General features: G+C 44.9%; 1 protein-coding gene across 2 annotated transcripts in view; it reads right to left on the minus strand.

The window, feature by feature from the left end:
- Positions 1 to 14,690, minus strand: part of Frmpd2 (FERM and PDZ domain containing 2) — a 110,116-nt gene extending 95,426 nt beyond the window's left edge. For both annotated transcript variants that reach the window (XM_075987521.1, XM_075987520.1), the window contains exon 1: positions 14,533 to 14,690. In XM_075987521.1, the coding sequence (XP_075843636.1) occupies positions 14,533 to 14,557 (25 nt within the window). In that variant the 5' untranslated portion in view covers positions 14,558 to 14,690. The remainder of the gene's footprint in view (positions 1 to 14,532) is intronic.
- Between the last annotated feature and the right edge of the window lie 8,637 nt (positions 14,691 to 23,327).

Here is a 23,327-nt window from a genome sequence, read left to right on the forward strand (position 1 = left end):
CCCATCCATAAAAGCAGTCATAGAATGAGCAGCTCCCCCAGACAGCACAGACTTAGGCCACAGCTGTGGCTCTTTCTAATACCGTTCTTTGGCATTGCCAGCCCCAGAAATCTCTCTCAAGAATTATTTGTATTGGGGCTAGAGAGATGGCCCAGCAGTTAAGAGCTTGTCCTGTTCTTGAAGAGAATACACGATTTTTAAAAAATGAAATCTTGAAACTAGCCTCAAACAAATAATTGTCTGTTTTGACCCAATTCAGAGTTCCCCCAGTGACAACAAATATTCCTGTGGAGGCACTTATTTTAAAAAATAATCAGTATCAATTATTTAACATTGCATCTGTCTGTGATTACAAAAGCATTTGTGTTAACAAGAGAACCAAAAAGCCACGGAGAAGCGGTAAGGAAGAAGTCTGTAGCCAATCTGAAAAATCTTTCAATATCTCCAAGAACCTGGAGAATCACTTTTATATGTAGACCTATGTCCAAGTTCTGGATGGTGCATGTGCTCTGAAATACTGAGAAGGACTCTAAATAGTTCCCTCTGGTCCTTCATCAGACAGTGAACGAGTAGGAAGCAGGGGTAAGCCAGATTTGCCGGCTTCTCAGCAGATACATAAAGGCTTGTCTTTGAATCTCTCAAAGCCCTGTTGGGAACAAAGGTCCCTGTGCTCAAAGACAAGCATGAAGGAACCAGGAACATTAAATATGTAGAACAGAATTGTCTCTTCAACAAGAGATTTGTATAACCTGTTTTTCCACAGAGAAAGCTGGGAATGGAGGTGGTTAAGAACCTGGTGATTTGCACCATCTGTAGGGCCAGGCCATACCAACCTCCCTCTAACAGGGCCGGAGATAGCTAACAGTCTAGGTGACCTCTGCATTATCTGTATGGCCAGGGGCTCCCCCAAGCTCCCACAACCAGAGATGAGGACCTGGACACTGTCAGCATGACTGAGATGGCCCGAGATCCTCCCATAGGGCCTGAAGACAATACATGCACCTTATCTCTAGAACACATCTTCGTGGAAGAAATGGCATGCACTTTGAGAAGAGTTCTAGTGTAATTATGAGTACTTGTGCCCAGGGGATTGTGTTACACCAGGAAACTTCTTTTTTTCCAAACCATGCTGTACTTAAATATGCCTACAATACACTGCCCAGTGTATGGCTTTCGAAGTGTGAACCAATACCAGCTAGTGAGTCATACTGAACCAAATGGATCACTTGGATCAACACTCTGATGGCCTTAAGTGTTTACAGAGATCTCTGCAGAGACTCTCACCAAAGGCTAGAAAGCTTAGATCCAGGCATTTGAAGTTCTTTAGACACAATTGGTATTGGCTATGTGAAGACATTTTAAGCAGCTAGTGAAAAGTCTTTGTCTAGTAGGCCCAATGTCAGTGCCTCCTTAGGAACAATGACTTGTCTTCTTTTTGTTCTGTGTGTGGGCTGCTTAATAATAGATTCATTTATTTGTATTTATGTACATGAGGGTGTTATCAGGATGCGCATCGGGAGGCATGGAAGAGATTCCTCAGCAACCTTAAGTGACAACTGAACTGAGTGTGACCTCAGCAGATACACACAACAGAGAATGCGGAGCTGGAGAGGAAGTTCTGGGAATTAAAGATCTGAGCAGTAGTGACAAAGATGAAGAACAACTGTGGCCGTCCTGGAGCAAAGCAGGAGGGACATTTTTCCTCAAGTGCTCACTTTACTAGTTAAAATGTTATTTTCAATCCACCCTAGAAAAAATGCAATACATGCAAAAAAAACAAAAAAAGAAAAGTTTCTCATAGGGGCTGCAGAGACAGCTCACAGGGCAAGAGTGCAGGGCCAGAGTTCAGCTCCTAGCCTCCACCTGGTAGCTCACAACTACCTGTAATGCCAGTTCCAGGAGTATTTTGGACTCCACTGGCACCACACTCATCTGGTACACAAATGCACATTTTACTCATGCACATAAAATACAGATAAATAAATTTTTTATTAAGCAGCCCATACACAGAACCAAAAGCAGACAAGTCTTTATTCCTAAGGAGACACTGACACTGGGTCTACTAGACAAAGACGTTTTATTAGCAGCCTAAAAAGTGTTCACATAGCCAACGTGAACTGTGTCTAAAGGATGGAAGGGAAGCCTGGCACGGTGGTGTGCATCTTTTTCTGCACTTGTGGGGCAGAGGCGGGTGGGCCTATATGAGTTTATAGCCAGCCTGGTCTACAAAGTGAGTTCTAGTATAGCCAGGGCTATGTAGAGAGACCTTATGTACAGGAGGAGAGGGGGAAGAAGGAGGAGAAGGAAGGAGAAGAGGAAGAGGAGACAAAGAGGAGGAGGAAGAACAACAAAAACTGAGGGGAAGCAGCAGAAAGATCCCTCACTAAGCAAAGAACAGCAGTGACAAGACAGAAACTCTAAAAAGAGGAATCAAAGAGAAAAATAAATGTCTCAACAGACAGCTGATGTTATCAACAGCAGTGAACTCACAAACAGGGGGCTGGACATTATGAGCCTGGGGAGATGGAAGAAAAAATAATGAACAAAGATGAGCAACTGTTCAGTTATCTGTAGGACACCGTCAGCTTCACTAACTTCCTGGAAGCCAGAATCCCTGGGAAAGGAGAAACATGAGCAGAGTGAGCAATGAGCAGGATCGCCCGGAATATAAGGGAAAACATCCGGCCACACGTCTAAGAAGCTCAGGGAAGACGGAGGAATGTAAGACCAGCCAGATCCACAGCTTACCACCTTAATTCAGCACCGAACAACAAACTAAAGGTCATAGAAAGCAGGGAGAAGAAAAGAAGGTACAGATAGCAAATCCTCAATAAAGTACACACAGCTGATTTGCCATTTAAACCCATTCCGGTGCAGGGAGGTAACAGTACATATTCAAAGTACAGAGAAAGAAGAGCTGTCAAGCATTCTGTACCGAATAAAGCAGTCCTTTGAAATCAAAGGAGAGGGGCTGGAGAGACGGCTTAACAGTTAATAGCATTTGCTGCTCTTGCAGAAGACCCGTGTTTGATTCCCATCACCCACATGACAGCTCACAGCCACCTGTAACTGCCAATTCCAGGAGATCTAGCATCTCTGCTGCCTCCGTCGGCTTCTGCACACATGGTACGCATAGTCAGGCAGGCAGGCACACACACACAAATAAAACAAATGAATAAGTCTGAAAAAGAAACTGAAAGGGAAAATAAGGCATCTCCATATAAACAAAAACACTAGTTTATTGTCAGTAGGTTTGCCCTCCAAGAACTACTAAACAGAGCCTTCAGACCGGGGTGACCAGACACTAGACGGGGATGCCAACCCCCATGAGAAGTAAGAACGCCAGCAAAGGTAACATAAAAGGCCAGTCGCAATACTCTATTTGAAAGAAGGGCAGCATCCAACAAGAAGACCACACACGTGCTTATTTGTCCAACAAGGCCTCTCTTGTTGTCAAGGCTAAGAGACCCTCGAGACCAGAAGCTGCAGTTCTTACTATAAAAAGTGTCATGTCAATATCACAGCAGCCACACTGAATGTGGCTCTGCCCCCTCCCCCCCGTACCTGTTCCAAAGCCAAGATGGCTCTGCAGGAAGCAATGTGCATGCCACTTCTCTGTGCAAACTGCCTGCCTGCCTGGCTCCAGGGCTGCAGCAATGTGTCATCACCTGCCCCGAGGGTACATTGGAGCCAGAACTGAACACAGGTGCCTAGAACCATCTGGAATCCTAAAGTCCCTGGCAGCCATTAGCCACAGTCCTCCATATAGGCTGCCTGCAGGAGACATCCCAATGGCCAGCAGTAGCCCTTGTGGGTCTACTTCACAGACTCCACTCCAATCTGGAGTCATAATGTGGTTTTAGAGCTCCTTGACACTTCCCCTGAACAAGATCGTGCTTCCCTAGTGCTTCCCAGATGTCAGGCAGGGCTCAGTGTGGCAACTGAATCGACCATCTTTGTCTCACTACAGAATGTAAACGGCGCTATTGTCAGGCCCACTTTACAGACGTGGAAAGTGAGGGGTTGAGGCAGAACGACTTGGCCCCATAGTATCGCCTGGCTTGTGTTTAAGCTCGTGTTCCTGATCTTCAGGGCTATGCGCTTCTCCTCCACATTCCACCGGCTGTGGGCACGGCACAAAGCACCTTACAGAGCAGCAGCCGGGAGCTGGGAACAGTCCTGAGCCTTTCATCACACCGTGAAGCCTCTGGGCTTCTCGCCAAGTTCCTCTAAGTGGTCTGGTGGACAGGTACTGCTGCGCGATGAACTACATAGGGTACTATTTACTATTAAAAGAACACAGGATCACATTACACAGATCAGTCTGGTCAGCCAGCCAGAGCGAATTTTCTGGAAAAGCATGAAGCCAATGGGGGCTGCTACGGCCTACTTACACAACAATGCCCATCCTCATCTCTCAGGAACTCCCTGTATCTCGTCTCCAGGGACCTCATTACCTGAGGACTTCTGGAGTTATCTCGCAACCTCAGATCCCTCTTTCCATCCAAGGCTAAGCATTCATATACTCCCAACCCTGTGCATTTCCAGGGTCGTGGTTTGGCTCAAGCTACCCGTAGCCGTCAGTGCTTCTCACATGGGCCATGGAGACAGAAGCTAGAATTCCATCTGTGAGGCTATCCTGACACTGCTATCTGAGCTGTCCTTTATTTAATAGGTATTTATTAAGGGCATAATATGTCTCAAGCTCTCTGGGTAGGTAAGTGGCCAGTAAGTATAACACCCCGCCTTTGTGAGGATTGAAAACAGGCATGGGAAAACAAGGCAATAAACAGGTAAGCAAATAAATAGCACCATCTCATAAAATGAGAGAAAATGAGGCAAGCAGGTGGACAACAGTATACAGGATAGAGGGTACTTTAGGAGATGATGAGGAGAGGAATCTTGGGAGGTGGCATTCGAGCTGAGACTCAGAAGTTGAGAAGGTACGGGGCAGGGGTGATTCAAGCAAAGGACAAATACCCTCAGACTAACAGTGTTCAAGAACACAAAAGCCCTGCATGACTGAGAAGACAGGCTTAGTTTGGAGGCAGAGTCACAGAGATGAGCAGACACAGTGTGCATTCTCGCCTGGCAGCAACAGGAAGCCTGGCCAGCTACGAGCTGCTAGCGGATAGAACAAGGGTAGCACGCTCCGAGCAAAGGCTACCTGGAGCATCCGTGCCCAGGCCTGCAGCTGAGCCACTGAGGGAAGTTCAGCATCTGAGCATGTGTCAGTCTGACATCTCGCCTCACCTGGGCCTCACCAGTCACGTGAGTGCCTTGTTTTCATCACTGACAAGACCCACATCTACCTCTGCCCCAAGGAAGAACCCTGATCGTGTGTCCCAGACAGCTACCGAGGGATGATCACTGCTTGTGCTGCTTGTGACTGAGGCCACCTACCCCAGCAAATGCCACGTGTGTTTGTTGTCAAGCTACCTGGCAGTGGTTGCCAGGTGCTGTCTTCTGAAGAGGTAACAGTCTTTGCTGGCTAGCTGTGTCTTTTGACTGAGTCATGGCCTTGAACAGTGAAACTCCAAGAACCTCCCAGTTCTCTCTCCAGCTTCCATCAAGGAATCATGGGGGAACTCTAACCTTGACCCATGGCTTCTAGAGAGACATACACCCCTCTGGATGCCCTAGGAGGAAAGATAGACCAGGTCTTTTCTCTGGCATTCAGGATACTGATGGCAACAAAGGAAGGGCATAAACATGCAGTCAGAGATGGCAGGGCGGACGACACACACCACCTCACCTGTCTCGTGCGGACACCGCCTGTCTCGTGTGGACAGGTGGACAGGCATCTATTTCCTCCCGTTGTTTCCTGCTACTTCTTCCTCCCTCTTCTCCCAACTTTCTCAGTATCCATGCTGCCTCTCACACCCTCTGAAGTGTCAGCCTTCAAAATGTGTTCTCAGGCCCTTTCAGGATGTGCCCTCAGGCCTTCTATGATTTTCTTTATTATATTTTCACATATTTCCTCTATTATCTTCTTATGACTGTCATAATAAATTACCACAAGCTTGGTGACTTAAAACAACAGAAATTCATTTTCACATGGTTTCAGGGGCTGGAAGTCTGAAATCAGTTTCACGGGGCTGAAATCAGAGTCAGGCCAGGGCCACGCACCCTCCTGAAGCTCTAAAGGGGCCTTTTCCATGTTCTTCCAGTTTCTGATGGCTGTCAGCATTCCTGGGTTTATGGCCACATCATTCCAGTGTCGGCTCTAGAGTCACACTGTCTTCTCTTCTACCTGCCCCATCTTATGAGCGCAGTGATGACTAAGATCCACCTAGATAATCTAGAATATTCTCCCATCTCAGATCCTTTCATTCAATTGCATATATAGTCTCTTCTGTCATATAAGGTAACAGTCACAGATTTCCAAAATACGGGTATGGATCTCCCTATTCTTAGTTTGTGGAGGGGTGTTGCTCAGGCCCTCTCAGCCCTGCTTTCATCCTATACTCTTTCTCTGAAAAAGATGTGACATGTCCTTTAGACATTGAATCCCCACTTTCTGACTCTGCGGCTATGTGACCTTGTGCACTGGCATATGCTTAACCTCTCTGAGCCTCAGTGTTGTTATCTGAAGAACTCGGGTCAGCAGCTGCTACATCATAGAACTGTCAGGGTTATATTAAAGCCCTCAGAACAGAAAAGGAGCCGAGCTCATCTTGACTACTGTCTTTTTCCATCTCTGCAACAGCCATCCAGACAGAGATTTTCAGCGTCAGAACTGTGAGCAGCTTCAACCACAGGACTTTGAAGATACAGTGTTAATTGTTTCCATCTGCCTGCCAGGATTGACACGCTATATAAACATCCCATTCCAACCTTAGTGAAATACTTCAACAATCTCAGGGCCCCCAAAATAGACACCCCAGAAGGAACCAGGGAGGATCCCAAGGAATTGCAGCGTGCAGACCGATCTTGTCTCTACTCTGTTCAGTAACACTCCCCACCCCCACCACCTCCCTGCTTGTACCTTTGGAAAGTACTTGAAAAGCATCCACCCACAGTCAAATCAAGACTCGATTTTGATCAAGACAAGACAAGTTGCATCCACCTCTCCCCAAAGGAAAAGAGTCTTCTACTCCGTTCATGCCTAAGCTCAAACGACTAAAGACACCAGGGCTCTGTTCTTCCAGAACTCTCTGCTGTGACTTCTGCATTACTGTGACCAAACACAGGACAGGAGTGACTTACAGAGGTGCGATTTTCTTTGTCTTGGTTTCAAAGGCACTCTCCCTCATGGCAAGGATAGTAGCTCTTCCCATGTTGGCTGTGGTGGCTTGAATAGGAATGGCCTCCATAGGCTCCCATAGGCTCATATATTTGAATGCTTGGTCATTAAAGGAGTGGTGCTACTTGAGAGGAATTGGTAGGTGTGGCCTTGTTGAAGGAAGTATGTCATTGGAGGTGGGGTTTGGGCTTTCAGAAGTCCAACAAGGCTGTATTAATTAGGGTATGAAGAAACACCGTGACCAAAGCAACTCTTATAAAAGAAAATACTTCATTGGGGCTGGCTTACAGTTCAGAGGTTTAGTTCATTATCAGCATGCTGGAAACCATGGTAGCATGCAGGCAGACATGGTGCTGGAGGAGCTGAGAGTTCTACATCTGAATTGGCCAGCAGTAGGAAAAGAGAGTGTCCCTGGGCCTGGCGTGGGCTTCTGAAACCCTAAAGCCCACTCCCAGTGACACAATTCCTCCAACAAGGTCACACCTACTCCAACAAGGTCACACCTCCTAATAGTACTACTCTGTGGTGACCAAACATCCAAATATATTAGCTTATGGGAACCATTTCTAGTCAAACCACCACACAAGCCCAGCGGCTGTCTCTCGTTACCTGTTTCCTACAGATCTGAATATAGAACTCTCAACTTCTCCAGCACCATGGCTGCCTACTTGCCACCATGCTTCCCACCAGGACAATAACACACTAAACCTCTAAAACAGTAATCAAGCCCCAAGCAAATGCTTTCTTCTATAAGAGTTGCCGAGGTCATGCGTCTCTTCATAGCAATAGAACATTGACTAAGACAGTGACCAAACAGGAAGCAGAGTGAGAGGTGGAACCAGGAGCAGGCATGACCTTCAAAGGCCAGCTGCTGGTAACTTAGCGAGGCCCCCACATCCTAAAAGTTCCATACCCTTCTGAGATAGTGCCACCAGCCAGTGACCTCAAGATCTGAAACATTCCAGATCCATACCATAATAGGTATAAAGTGCCTGAAATTGTGCCACTATGGCTTCTCCACATGTATCTTTTCTGTCCTCCAAGCTGCAAGCCCCATGACCCATCCACGTGGTGGAGACAGCACAGTTGTGACATGACTTGGAGCAAGGACACTCTTGAACCCATATGTCCCCATCTACTAGGCCAAGATGACCGTTCCTACCTTACAGGTTAGGGGAGATGGCAGCTCCAAAGTAGCTGCCCTCTCGTCTGTACACGGATGCGTTAGCCAATGGCATCCATCTAGAGGAACAAGTTGAAGACATTTGAGGTGGCATGTCTCCTACCCCAGCCCAAGTCGTTGACATGCTATATCTATCATGTTTTTTACAGTCTCGTTCACTTAAGAAAAAGTTTCTGCCATGTAGATGCACTTGTTTCCGAAAGAAACCATTTGTTATTATAATAATGGGAAACTTGTATCATTAGACATAACGAGAGGAAAATTATAACCATTCTTTTTAATGTAATGAATTCATGACAGGCAATATGCTCCAGAGACTCTGAGCCTGGGGCCTGGTCTTTTCTTCTGAAAGGAACAATTAGTCTGAGAAATGGGGAAAGTGCATGGTTCTAAACATACTGTCTTTCTGACATTATCTGAAAGCTTTAAAGTCAAATGTCAAAAACGTAACTCAAGATTATTAATACAGCTTTCTGTTCCACCTGTGCACAAACGGTCCTGCCTGCCCTTCTAGAAGCACAGCTTCAGCCTTTCCAAAGTCTTGTGGGACTCGAGCTATGTCCTCAGCATAAGCTGGCTGAAGCCTCGGGTGTCACATTTGATGGTAATGAATTTTGGGGAACAGAGAACTTGACAGCTTTCAGAGTTTCCTTAAACTTTTGACGTTTCCATGAAAATGCTTTAAACCCCAAACAAGTAAAAATGGTCCCTTCTCTAAACAAAGAAAGTGGAATTTAACCGCTGTAGAATTACAAAGGTCACATGACTATAAGAGGGAGGGAGGGAGGGACCTGTTAGCTAAGGAGGCTCGTTAGAGCTACCCCTGTTTATGTAACAATCATCTTATTTAGGTGGTGAGTTTAAAAAATGCTTGTGTAAGCCAGGCAATGGTGGCACATGCCTTTAATCCCAGCACTTGGGAGGCAGAGGCAGGCGGATCTTTGTGAGTTTGAGGCCAACCTGGTCTACAAGCGCTAGTTCCAGGACAGGCTATAAAGCTACAAAGAAACCCTGTCTCGAACAACAAAAACAAAAGTGCTTGTGTATTGAGCCTTTAAGTCAAGCTTCAAAATACTATGCTCCAACAATCTAGCGATTTACATTTAAAAGAATCACTGCTTGTTACTCATGGCTTGTTCATCCTGCTTTCTTATAGAACCCAAGACCACCAGCCCAGGGATGGCACCACCCGCCATGGGCTGGGCCCTCCCCTATTGATCAATAATTGAGAGAATACTATACAACTGGATCTCATGGAGGAATTTCCTCAACTGAGACTTCTTCCTCCCTGATGACTTTAACTTGTGTCAAGTTGACACACAAAACCAGCCAGTACAGATGCCTATCAACAGATAAATGATAAAATGTGGTATAGAAATACAAGGGAGTTTTATTTGATCATAAATAAAAATGAAATTCTATCACTTGAAAGAAAGTGGATGAAGCTATGTATGTAATGTTAAACAAAATAATCTGGGTGAGAGGGGCAAGAGGATAGGACAATGAGGAAAAGGAAGATAGATATGCATGTTTCCTCTGATATTTAAAATCTACTTTTATTTATGACAGAAGGGAGACTATCTAGGAGGCAGAAGGGAAAAGGAAGGACAAGAGTGGACAGTAGAGGGGAGAACATGAGCAAAGAACAGTGATGTACAAACATGAAAATGCCATAATAAAGCTCATTACTTTGCATGCTAAACACACGTACACCCAGGCACGCATGCACACACTTGCATGCAAAACTGGTAGAACTGCAGTGGGAAATAAAGAGTGCACTATTGCAGCTGCAGATGTCAACACTCCTCTCTCAGTAACTAACAGACTCAGCAGGCAGAAGATCAATGAAGATGTAGTTAAACTGAGTGCCTCATCCGCCGACTGGACCCAATTGACATCTATAGACTACTTTATCCAACAGACTATACATTCTTTTCAGGCCCAAATGGAACTTTTACCAAAACCTACCACAATTGTACATCATAAAACACACTTTAACAAATTTCCAGAGATCATACAAATTATTTGCAGCAGAATTAAACTGAAAATCAGTAACAGAAGAGCTGGAGAGATGGCTCTGCAGGTAAAATCACTTTCTGCACACAAGAAGGAGTGTTGAGTGAGTTTTCTGTCCTGCCTGGTTCCCGCAGTCGTTAAGTCCCAAAGAAATCACACAGAGGTCTACATTAATTATAAATCCATTGGCCCATTAGCTCAAGCTTCTAATTAATTAATTCTTATAACTTACATTAGCCCATAATTCTTGCCTGAGTGAGCCACGTGGCTTGGTACCTTTTTCTGTGAGGCAGTCTCATCTTGCTTGCTCTGTGTCTGGATCATGACTGCAGACTGAAACTTCCCTCTTCCCAGAATTCTTGTTGCCCGCCTCTACTTCCTGCCTAGCATTTTATTCAAAATAATACAAGTGACAGGATAAAAGACTTTTGTCCCACAGCAAAGGAGTACTGGGATTCAGAGTTCCAGCAATGTAAATCCTAAGCTGACATGGGAGCCTGCCTGTGATTCCAGTTAGACTAACCAAATTGTTGAGCTCAGGTGAGAACCCTGCTTCAATATATAAGACAGTGACTGAGGAAAACAGCCCCATTCATGATTTCTCAGCTAATCAGAAATAAAAAGGAACTTTCTCATCATGATCACAACAACAGCAATAACAACAACAAAGGGACACAGCCAACAACTCATAGGTTTATCAGTCAATGATTAGATAAGCAATATACAGAATGTTCATACAATGAAATGTCATTCAGTCATCAAAAGGATAAAGTAATGATACATGCTACAGCATGTCTGAACTTTGAAAATCTATATATGATTGTTGATTTTATTCATAACATAAGCTTTATTTATAATATCAAAAAATTGTTAACAATGGAAATATCCATGCCGGGCAGTGGTGGCGCATGCCTTTAATCCCAGCACTCAGGAGGCAGAGGCAGGCAGATCTCTGTGAGTTCAAGGCCAGCCTGGTCTACAACAGCTAGTTCCAGGACAGGAACCACAAAAGCAACAGAGAAACCCTGTCTCGAAAAATAAAATTAAAAAAATGGAAATATCCTTTGTCTAGTGAGTGGATCTACATATCGTGGTATAGTCAAACCATAAAATACCTTCAGGGAAATAAAAATCAGTGAGTGATATGTGTAGTAATGTGGATGGATCGCAAGGGCATTGAGCCAAGTGGAAAATGCCAGTTTCTGATGATCATGTATTGTGTAATAAGTTTAAAAATGTGTTAGCATGATGAGGGCTGCAGACTGGGCCCGCTCATAACTCCCTTTTAATCTGGGAATTAAATTTATTTGCATTTTTAGAGCAAAGAATTAAAATTAAAAATATAATCCTTCAATCTATCATCAACCCATCATCACCTACAGAATGTCCCTAAATGTTACACAGAACGACATGAACAGGAGGGGATCACCCACAGCTAACGTAGATGCGCCTGGAGTAAGAATGCCCAGAAACAAGACAAGCACACTGAAGGGCAGATTCCCACAGGAGCCGGGGCCAGGCAGCTCTGGAAGCACCCCCAAAACAGAGAACATGACCCCCCCCACCCCCCCCCACCCCCCCGTCCCTGTGCGGCAACCGATGAGGAACAAATCTCTGACTGAGGGGACACAGACAGAACAGCGGCTCAAGAGGGTTCTCGCCCGGTCATAAACCTCACCAAAGTAAATCTTGTTTTAAACCAGTCTTACAGAACTACAATTATCCCATTCAGACAAACTCAGCCACCCAGAGTAGATTATTAAACAGTCGTGGCTGGGGAAGAACAGCTTAATTCTGTGTATCCCACTGACGCCCAGCTCACTTCTGCCCAGACAGGCAACGTGAGAGCTAAGAATGGGAGCCACAGAGGCATTTCCCAGCATTCCATGCTGTAAGGCTTCGGGAGAGAAGGTGCTGGGCTGTTTCCTGTGCTTCATTCCACCCCTACACAGGCCTCCTCAGTCCTGGAATTAGCAAGCTGTGTCTCCCTGTGGCATCTACAAACTGCAGTGCAGCAGACACAGCTAGATCAGGTAAGACAGAAAGGACAAGCTGAAAGTGAGTTTGATTTGAGCAATTAGAGAGGAAAGAATCATGGGGGTCCCGAGAATAAATAAGCAAGATCCTGAGATTAAGGAAGTCATTCTGCAGCTAAAGAGATGGCTCAGAAATTAAGAACTTATACTGCTCATGCAATTTCGGTTCCCGGCACCCTCAAGAAGCAACTAAAAACTGCCTTTGCCTCCAACTCCAAGAGATTCATTACCCTCTTCAAACACAAACACACACACACACACACACACACACACACACACACATACTACACGCAGATGCACACACATGTGTTTGCACACATACATCTTTTTTATGTGCATTGGTGTTTTGCCTGCATTTATGTCGGTGTGAGGGTGTCAAATCACTTGGAGCTAGAATATAGATAGTTGCAAGCTGCCATGAGGGTGCTGGGAATTGAATTTAGGTTCTCTGGAAGAGAAGCCAGTTATCCACTAGGCCAACTCTCCAGCCCCCACACATATTTTTTTTAAAGAGAAGGCCATGGACACTTGCAAGGAACGGGGAATCACTAAACAGAGGGGCTAGACAAACTCTGAGGTCAGCATGGAACCAGCCCTTGCTTTACTTCAGGAGAGCTATGTATTCTCTTCGCACAATAAGTCACCAGGTCAGGCGTATGCTAATTTCTCAACTAACGCCGTCTACTCACGTTATTAACACTTGGCGTGGGTGAGCACAGGAAACAATGCAGGTGTCTGCAGAACTACGGCTTGAGAACAGAAATGGCTTCACAAGAGAAGGCTGCAGGTGACCTTGGGACCTGCAGGGTTCCTGTCCTTATCCCTTCAGCTCAGAGCAGCCACAATGGCATCATCTGATGTTTGTTAGAAATGCAGGCACTGGGTGTCCCAGACCTAGTGAGAACCTGTAACACAACCAGCTGGTGATTCGGCAGCATATTAAAAGTTCAGGGTTGTAGTTCTCTGAGTCCCCACAGTGTGCTTGAGAAAACCAGTTCCATCCAGGAAGAACAACCAGTCGCAGCCAGTTGGAATTTGGAGGAAGGATTGCTCTAGTGTATTCAAGGAGACTCAGAGCCAGGACTAGTCAGTGGTCTACAGAACCCGAGAAACTGCTTTCTTAGGTCAGAAAGGGGAAATTTACAGGATTCATCAGACAAGGAGCTTAGGACAGAAGTCAAATCAAACGTTCTAGTAACTAATGGGCTCATGTGACCTTAAGGGTCAGAGCTTAGGGTGGATCTGCAGAGTGAGAGAGTTAAGAACATCCATCATCAAAAAAAAAAAAAATCTAGAAAGCTCTGATTAACTGTTTTGGGTTTTTTGTTTGTTTGTTTTTTTGGTTTTGGGATTTTTTGTTTTGATTTGTTTTGTTGGTTTTTTCGAGACAGGGTTTCTCTGTGTTACTTTGGAGCATGTCCTGGAACTAGCTCTTGTAGACCAGACTGGCCTCGAACTCCACAGAGATCCTCCTGCCTCTGCCTCCCGAGTGCTGGGATTAAAAGCATGTGCCACGACCGCCTGGCTGATTAACTGTTATATTAGCACTTTAAGCTGTTATTCAGGTCTACTGTTTTGGTTCCTGCCAACCCAAATTCATATCAACAAACACGAAGGTGGAAGAGGTATGTTTTTAAGCAATATCCAAAACAGTCATTTCTCGGAAACAGAAACGTTATTGCTTACTGGAAGAGTACACACTAAATGCTGCCATGTGGTTCTTGCTGTCCCCACTTTACAACGTGGAAACTGAGTCTTAGGAATTTTTTGTTTCAATTCACACAGAAGCCAAGCTGCAAAGCAGTAGCCGAAAGAGGGAAGAGTCTGACTATAGTTCATGTCTTCTTTTCTGAGTCCCCCCCTTTCTGCTTGGACAACAAATGCCATATTATCAGGCCCTGCAGATGACTGTAGTAAATACTCTCCCAGGATCACTAATGCAGGATCTGACCCAAATGTATCATTCTAATTCTCCCAGTCTCCTCTGCCACAGATTCACGCTTTCCCTGATTCAGATTTACAGGAAAAAAGAGAGCCATGCCCAGCGGTACCTGTGTCCTTTGTCAACGGCTGCATCCAGATATCTCTGTGAACTGGTCTAGGCCTTCAGCTTAGAAAAACTTCCCAGCAATAAACAGGATCAATGGCCTGCAAGTCTCTTTCCTGATGGAGCAGCACAGCCTGCTGAGGCTGCCTTTGTTTACCGTTTGTCTCTAAGCACTGGCTGCCCAGTGAACAAGTCAACAAGGCCCGCCACTTTCCCGCCTCTCTTCTCTCTGCCCAGTAACAGGCAGAGTCGCCCAGCGGCCTTTTCAAGGCCAGTGGGCCCAAGGGCAGTAAGAGCTCAACCGGATTAGGTGCCACTGAAGGACTGAAGGCTGCAGGGGCCGGCTCAGGGAGGCTTTTACAGTGACGTCTCTTTATCACCTGGTCCAATAAAAGAAAGATCCCTGCAATGAGGAGGGTGGCAGGGGAGCCACATCTCAAGAGTCACAGCTCGGTTTCATCAGTTCCTCAGTCCTCCCTGCCCATGAATGGTCAGACTTCTGACCTGCCCCCCCAGGTGACCCATAAGAATAGACAATCCTATCTAGGCCCAAGGTCTTGGAGCTGCTGGTGGAAAGACCAGAGGAACCCTCCAGCCTCTGTTCCCTGAATTCAGGAAGGATAAAGTTGGGACAAGAAGAGCAAGAGACAGATCATAACTCTTTAGAAGTGGCTGGGAGAGAACAAATCTTTTAAGCCCTTTCGGAATTAGCAGTGTCAAACTGAGAAATATTTTTGAAAGAAAGAATACAAGGCTTTTGTTGATGGAAAGAATCTCATGCATGTTTGATCCAGCTGGTGGGACCAGTGAATGAATGTCTTCTCATCTCTTTAAGGAGTGCAAAGTGAGTGCACACCACCTTTGCAAACCCAGCCACTCAGAAGCACACTGCCGAAAGCCCATGTAAACATCTGAAAACGGATGCGCCCTGCAGTCTAGCTGTTTTATTTCATTTTTTAATGACATGTAAAGTTACTGTAGTATGTCTTTGTAATGCCAAAACCCTAAAAACCATCAAGTGCCTGTCAACAGTGGGTCTGCAAACAGAGTGTGGTTCACACACAGAAGAAAAGGAAATGCTTGGCTGTGCAGAGGAGAGAATCAGATCTGGGTCTCAGGCGACGCAACAGCTGCTGAGCAAGTATTTAAAAAAATAAAAAGTGTCGCACAGGCCAATACGATTAATTTCCTTGCAAATAGATAAATATAAAAATCAGGCATCCAGTTCCAGGACAGGAACCAAAAGCTACAGAGAAACCCTGTCTCGAAATATCAAAAAAAAAAAATCAGGCATCCAGGGGCTAGAGATGGCTCAGTGACTAGCCCTAACCAGGTTTCACTTCCAGCATCCACGTGGTAGCTCACACCATATGTAACTCCAGATCCAGGGGGACATAAGGCCTTCCTCTGGCCTCTGAGGGCACTGCATATACCACATGATACACAGATATGCATGCAAGCAAAACACCCACACATAAACTTTTATAAATGAAAAAAATAAAAATAAGCATAGGAATACATATTTTTTATTTAGACAAGTCACAGAAATGTAAAAGCATTTGCTTTGGGAAGAAAAAAATATTACCTATTCTTTCCTCCGTTGTATTTTTGTATTAAATTGTTTAAAAACAAAAAATGCACAGTTCTATAAAAATTTATCTTTTTCCACTTAAAGTTACTTTAACTGACACTCCCAATTAGTTAGAAAATGAATTTTATGATATGTGTGACCATCTGTTTGGTTTCTCCAAAATTTCTCCATGCATCAGATTCAACCAGGGGCTTGATAAAATGCAGATTTGCAGGCACTGCCTGGTGCCTTTTGAGCCTTTGTCTCTGAGGCACAGCTAAGAATAGGTGGGCCTTCAGCAAGTCCCTGTGTAACCCGAATTTAGCAATCCATTCATTCCAGCAACACGCTATTGGAAACAGTCTCAGAAGGAGGAAGTGAATTTCTCCAGTCACGTGGTTGTTTGTGATAGAACACAGAGCAATACCTAAGTCGGGGTCATGCAGGCGGTGCTGGTCTGCCTAAAGTCACTGCCACCTCCATCTTCTCTCTTAGAAATGCTTGCACTTGCAAGAGAGCTCCTACTGATAGTTCTATAGGTCAGACTAAAACACGGGGGAAAGATCTTGCTTCAGTATTGAAATATTTGAATTTATACATTTTTGAATTTTTCAACTGCTTCGCTCTCAAGACCTGCTTATTCATAACTATGCACTGTCCTTGAAAGTATGGCTTCCTATAAAGAGAGACCCAACACTGTAACCAACCACCAATTAGCAAGGTTCTCTGAGCATATGCATGTACATATACACATAGACTAGAATTGTATTCAGTAGATACAGAGTTACTCCATGCAGTTATAAAGGCTAATGTTGAGATGTGTTTCTTGGATGCAGCAGAAGGATGGATTCCATTTTCATATTCATTATGTTAGTCTGTCTTTTTTTTTTTTTTGAGATTGAGCCCATTGATGTTGCGAGACATCAATGACAGATGATTGTTAATTCCTGTTATTTTATTATTGTTGGTGGTGACAGTTATGGTGTTTGTGTGTGTGTGTCTGTGTGTGTGTTTTCCTTCTGTTTATTTTGCTGGTATAAGATTATTTATTCCCTGTGTTTTTATGGGTATAGTTAACTTGTTTAGGTTGGAGTTTTCTGCCTAGCACCTTCTGTAAGTTTAGATTTGTAGAGAGATGTTGTTTAATTAATCATGGAATATATATTTTTTTTCCACCTATAGTAATTGAAAGATTTGCAGGTATGTTAGTCTGGCTTGGCATCTATGGTCTCTTAAAGTCTGTAGCACATCTATCCCTTCTGAAGTAAAGTGTAATTCTAACAGGTCTACCTTTATATGTTCTTGGTCTTTTTTTCCTTTGCAGCTTTTAATATTTTTTATTCTATATGTGTAGTGTTTGATTATTATATGGCAGTGGGACTTAGTTTTCTGGTTCAATCTGTTTGATGTTCTGGTATGCTTCATGTACCTGTAAAGCAACTCTTCTTTTAATGTTGAGTGTTCTGTCTGCATGTGTGCCTGCATACCAGAAGAAGGCATCAGATCCCATTATAGACAGTTGTGAGTCACCATGTGGTTGTTGGGGATTGAACTGAGGACCTATCGAGAAGAGCAGTCAGAGCTCTTAACTCCTGAGCTATCTCTCCAGCCCAGGCATCTCCTTCTTTAGGTTAGAAAAATTTTCTTCTATGATTTTGTTTAAAGTATTTCTTAGGCCTTTGGGCTTCTTCTTGTCTCATTCCTCTATCCTCGTAGTCTTAAGTTTGGTCTTTTCATGGCATCGCAGAGTCTTTGCACATCTTGTGTGCAGAGTTTTTTAGATATAACTTTTCCTTTGATAGATGTATCCATTTGTTCTATCATGTCGTCCATACCTGAGATGCTCTCTTCTATCTCTTTTATTATGTTGGTGAAGCTTGCCTCTGAGGTTTCTATTCAAATTCCTAAATTTTTCATTTCCAGAATTCCCTTAGTTTGGGTTTTCTTTATTGATTCTATTTTCATTTTCTGATCTTGATGGTTTTATTCATTTCCTACCATTGTTTGTGTTTTCCTGGATTTCTTTAAGGGATTTCCATTTTCTCACATTGTTTGTGTTTTCCTAGATTTCTTTATGGGATTTATTAATCTTTTCTTTAAGGACCTCTATCATCTTCATACAGTCAGTTTTAAGGTCTCCTCCTCCTTTTTTCTGTTTGTTTGTTTTTGTTTTGATTTTTGTTTTTTGAGGCAGGGCTTCCCTTTATATCCCTGGTTGTCCTTGAACTCTCTGTAGACCAGGCTGGCCTCAAATTCAGAGACCTACCTGCCTTTGCCTTTTGAGTTCTGGGATTAAAAGCATGCACCGCTGCCACCACCACCAGACTTTAAGGCCTTTTTCTTGTACTGCATCTATGTTGGATTACTCAGGGCATGCTGCGGTAGGAGAGCTGGTCTCTAGTGGTGACCTATTATCCTGGCTGTTTTTTTTTTAATTGCATTTTTAGGCATCTGTGATTGGGACAATTATAGGTCTAGGTGCTGATTTCTAAAATTGTCTTTGTTAGGTAGGCATTTTTTCCCTTGGTTTCTGTTTCCTCTCTGGATTTTCAGAGTGTGGCTGCTGATAAGACATAGGCATAGCTATTGGGGGTTCCAGGTAAAATGTGTTTCTCCCTATTGGGAGCTGACACTTATGAATGGGGTTAGGCTAAGTGTCTGAAGAAGGCCACAGGAAGGAGGAAAGCAGTTTTCAGGTGAAGCTGGGGATGTGGATCTAGAGGAACAGAAATAAGGGGAAGAACTACAGACCGCCTCCTTGTTTACTTGGCAGGAGTGGTCTGTGGGTCAGCAGGGAATGCCTGCTGGAGTTGGGGATAAAGCAACCAGAGGGGTAATGTGGGCAGAGGAGGAAGGGAGGCCACAGCAGGCAGTCTATTGCAGAGCTGAGGATGAGATTGGGTGTGGAGGGGAGGAGGGTGATGGTCTTCAGCCTCCCTGTTTCCCTGGTGTTCCTTTTTGGCTGGATTGATCCCAGGAGTGCCTGCTGGTGTTGGAGGCTGGGAAGTTGGGAGAAGATGAGGGGAAGGAAGGTTGGAGGAGAATGTCTTTGTGATCTGTTGGGGATGGGGTCAGAGAGGAAGGAGAAACCTCAGCAGGTTTCCTGCTACAGACCTGGGGATGTGACTGGGGGAACTGGATCTGAAGAAGCAGAAGGAGGGTGTGGATCTGAAGTCAGCAAACTTATTGCTCTGGCAAGAATAGCCCTTGAAGTTGTCAGTGGGGCCCTACTGGGGCTGGGGGTTGGGACAAAGCAAAGAGTTGGGGGACAGAGGTTAGAAGGGGAAAATCTGTGGGATCTGCAGGAGAAGGAAACAGAGGAGCGGGGAAGGCTGCCCAAGGTGTTTTGCCACAGCGCTGCAGATGAGGCTGGGGCTTGGGTTTAAGGGAACAGAGGGAGGCCTACCTAGTTTTCTGGCAGGCATGGCTGCCATTCTCAGTCTTAAGGACAAAATCACTTGCCTCCATGTGGATTTTGCCCCAATCTCTTTGCTCTCTACCTTTGTTCTCCTTGCCCAGTCTTGTCTTCAGTGTCCTTAGTTACCGTAGGGACTTCCAACTGCTTTAATTTCCATCTTCCTACCTGACACACCTAAGAAAGTCTTAGCTCCTGGAACCCTCGCTGGAAGAGCTGTCTCTGTTTCGCTACATGGGTTGACAGGACTGCAGAGAAATATTCGCAGTTCTGTTGCTGTGAATCCCCGGCTCTCAGTCTTGACAGAATGCACTCAAGAACCCTTGAATTTACCTTGGCCCTCTTAAATGTCCTGCCTTTGGTCTATAAACTGTAGTTGGGGAACAATCTAGTATATGACTAAATTCCTTAGGGAGATTTTATTCTGTGCAATTAGGGGTATTCCCTCCTCCCCATTTTGGGTTGAGAGGAATGTCTAAAGACAGGCTCTCAGTATTTGGTTTTCTTCTTCACCCTTATCCAATCTTCCTCTTGGGGCTTCAAATCTCTAAAATATTAAGTAAGGTTCTGTTATGATGCCCCATGCTGCTATGAGATCAGAGTGTACCAAAGATCTGAATCTAATATTGGTTTGTGTTTAGAACTGCTGTGGCAGGATCAAAGATGTTGAAAAAGAATGGGGGGGGGGGGGACACTGTACCCATCCTTCAGTTTCTTAGGCGCTTGAGTAGGCAATTGAGAGAACAAACCCCAGAAAACTGAAATTCCTCCAGGAATCTCAGAGTGGGAAAAGGTAAAAGCTGAAGCCAAAGGAAGGAGCTTATGTCTGAGAAAGACATTTTACACAATGCTGACAACTTCTCAGGAACGTTACTGGGATAGTTAGGGTCAAAGCCTGGGCCCTGGCAATGCTAACTAGGTCAGGTCAGCACTCAGCCTCAGCAGTGCAATTAAAGTATCAAGAAATTGTGAAAAGCATAAAAGGGAGAAGTACTCCATGCGGTCACATTAGGAATAGACAAAAAGAAGCCCAGTGATTCCCGTCACAGTTTCCACAAGTCCATCCTTGTGGTCTTGACAGGAGGGAGGTTCAGGATTATGAAGAGAACAAGAGGTGCTGTGGGATTTCCTTTAAGCTACCCAACATGGCCTCTTATACTATAAACGCTGATGTCTCTTCCTGCTGCTGGATTCGGTTGCTGTTCCCGTTCCTGCAGAGGACTGTGATCTGAGTCTACCCTTAAATAAATAATCCTTTATTATACTCAATTCTCAGCTAGTGTGGGATTTCATTCTAACATCCATCTTCAAAGAGGCTTGCATAATTGAACAGTCCTGGTCAGGTATGGACCTGTTCACCATAGCCAAATCATTGTCCGGGCTCCAGTTTCTCCTGTGAGGTGGTCTGGCAGGCTGTAGACCCAGAGAAAATCAGGCCTAACAATGGCACAGCCTAATACTATCCTGTCTTGAAATGTCCTCTGACAAACCTTTGCAATCTACCTGGCTCAAAGTCTCTGGACACCTACAGAATGCAACCAGGTTCTGTGTCAGTGCTGGGCGTACAGGGGCTGGCACCTCTGCCCAGCTCTTATGTGGGATCCGAACTTTGCTCCTGACGCTTGCATAGCAAGTGCTTTATGCTCTAAGCCGGCCCTCCAGGCCAAATTCCTGCATTTTAGTTCATCTGTTTGTCAGAAGAAAATGAAAACAAACAAACAGACAACAGCTGCTACAAACGAATATTGACATAGTTTGCTAATGGTCCGAAATACTCACATTTGTGTTAAAACATACAGATCCCTCACTTTATATGTGCCAGTCGTGTCCCAGCACCTATGTCCCATTGTAGCTGCCTGTAACTCCAGCTGCAGGATAACCCAACACCCCAGCCTTCTGAGGGCACCTGCACTCAGGTACACTTATCCACACATAGACACATGCAGGGACATAATTAAAAACATGAAACAAATCTTTAAAGGAATCATTCATTTACAAAAGTCTACTCATCTAGACTTCTCCCTGGTGGGTGCCAAGATAGACAGACTCAGTAGTTTCCTTGGCTACACAGATCACAGTAGCAACCCCCTCAACAACCTTGTCCTAATAACTCAACAAAGCCTCCAAAGACCATTTTAGCCATCTCTGTCATATGATTAATCCTCGTTTTTTTGTCTTGTCGCTATGGCAAAATACCTGATAAAAGCATCTTAATGAAGGGAAGGTTTATTCTGGCTCCCAGTTCCAGGGATACAACCCATCCTGGCAGGAAAGGTACAGCAGCAGTGGGGGGGGGGGGTGTCATATCACATCCACAATCAGGAAGCAGACAGCAATGCACGTTTATGCTCCATTTGCTTCCTCCTTTTTACCCAGGCTGGGACCACAGTCCATGGAATGATACCAGTTATATTTGGGGAATGTTTGTTCAACTCAGTTAACCTAATGTAGGCAATCCCTTTCAGATCTACTCAGGGATTTGTTGCCATGGAGATTCTAAATCCCATCAATTTGACAGTCAGGATTAACCATCACAATTCCCAGATACTTAGAGGGAACTCCAGATAGATTCAAAAGAGCTTCTAAATCAGCTCCCTGCCATCTAAACTGCAAAAGAAGCCAGGTAGCCCAACAGAACTGACACAGCCTGAACAAAAGTGGTCATCAGGACCCCAAACTAAAAGGAAGGCAAAACCTGGTTGAACCAATAGTGGAGAAACCAACACCAAGGATCGGACCTTCTCGAGAGGCCAAGGTCTAGACACTCACTTCTTTGCTTTCCCAATAGAGGTGTAAAGGTACCGATGCCAGCTGAATGGGAAAAAGAGGATGTCCATGGAGTGAAGTGACCTCAGCACTTCTGTGAGCCCATTCAGTCTTTGCTTTCCATCCAGGGTCAATTTGTTATAAGGAGCTATACCCTCAAAATGTTTTTTGTTTTTTCTGGATATGGCTTGATAAAATAATTGCTGCGGGAACAGTTAGTACCAGAGCCTGGGTCCTAACAAGCCCAGACAAGCTTAGCCACTCACACTTGATAAGCCAATTACACAGACAAGTAATAGTGCGAAGCAAAAAAGGGAGGATGAGTCGATGTGGCCACATTAGGAAGAGGAGTAAAGAGATTCAGGGACACCCTCCGAATGACAGGAAGTTTAGGATTTTTTAGAAGCCAGAGGCAAATGTAACTAAGCAGTCCTGGTCCATCAGGGTGTGGCCCGGCTCATCACTGACCTGTCCTTGAGGGCGCTCCAGTTTCCCAGTAGAGTGGCTGAGAAGTACTCAAAACTGTGAAATCTCTTCCTGGGGAACAAATTCTTCCTCTGGCTAACCCCAGGCTTCAGTCTATTCCTTTTTCCCTAGGGAAATTCTAGGCCTGGAGAATAACTTCCTCAATAGCCCAGGGAGGGGCACAGGGTTTTCTTTGAGATACTCTCTCCTGCCAGGATGTTTACAGCATCACCAGAAACTCGTTTTCTTCCTGGTCACCATCAGGGACGGCTTGTCCTTTAGGCATCCACTGGAGCGTAGAGTGCCTTGATTAGGATAAGGAACACTCCCCTGGGCTCCTGAGTCGCTGTCACTCTTTAGAACGGAAAGTTCGGAAAGTTCGTAACTCTTCTCTCCTCCCCCCCCCCCCCCCCCCCCCCCCGTGCCCTCACACCTTAATCTCTTCCAGCCACTTCCTAATCCCACAAGTTGTGCAGCAGGGAAGGCTGGCCAGTGAGGCCAACCTTTGTGGGAGAATAAATCCTGTATGCCGCTTAATAAGAAAGGCAAAGAAATCTACTCACAAAAATGACAGTGGATGGTC

The sequence above is a fragment of the Microtus pennsylvanicus genome, chromosome 10 (genome assembly GCF_037038515.1).
Source record: "Microtus pennsylvanicus isolate mMicPen1 chromosome 10, mMicPen1.hap1, whole genome shotgun sequence".
NCBI lineage: Eukaryota > Metazoa > Chordata > Mammalia > Rodentia > Cricetidae > Microtus > Microtus pennsylvanicus.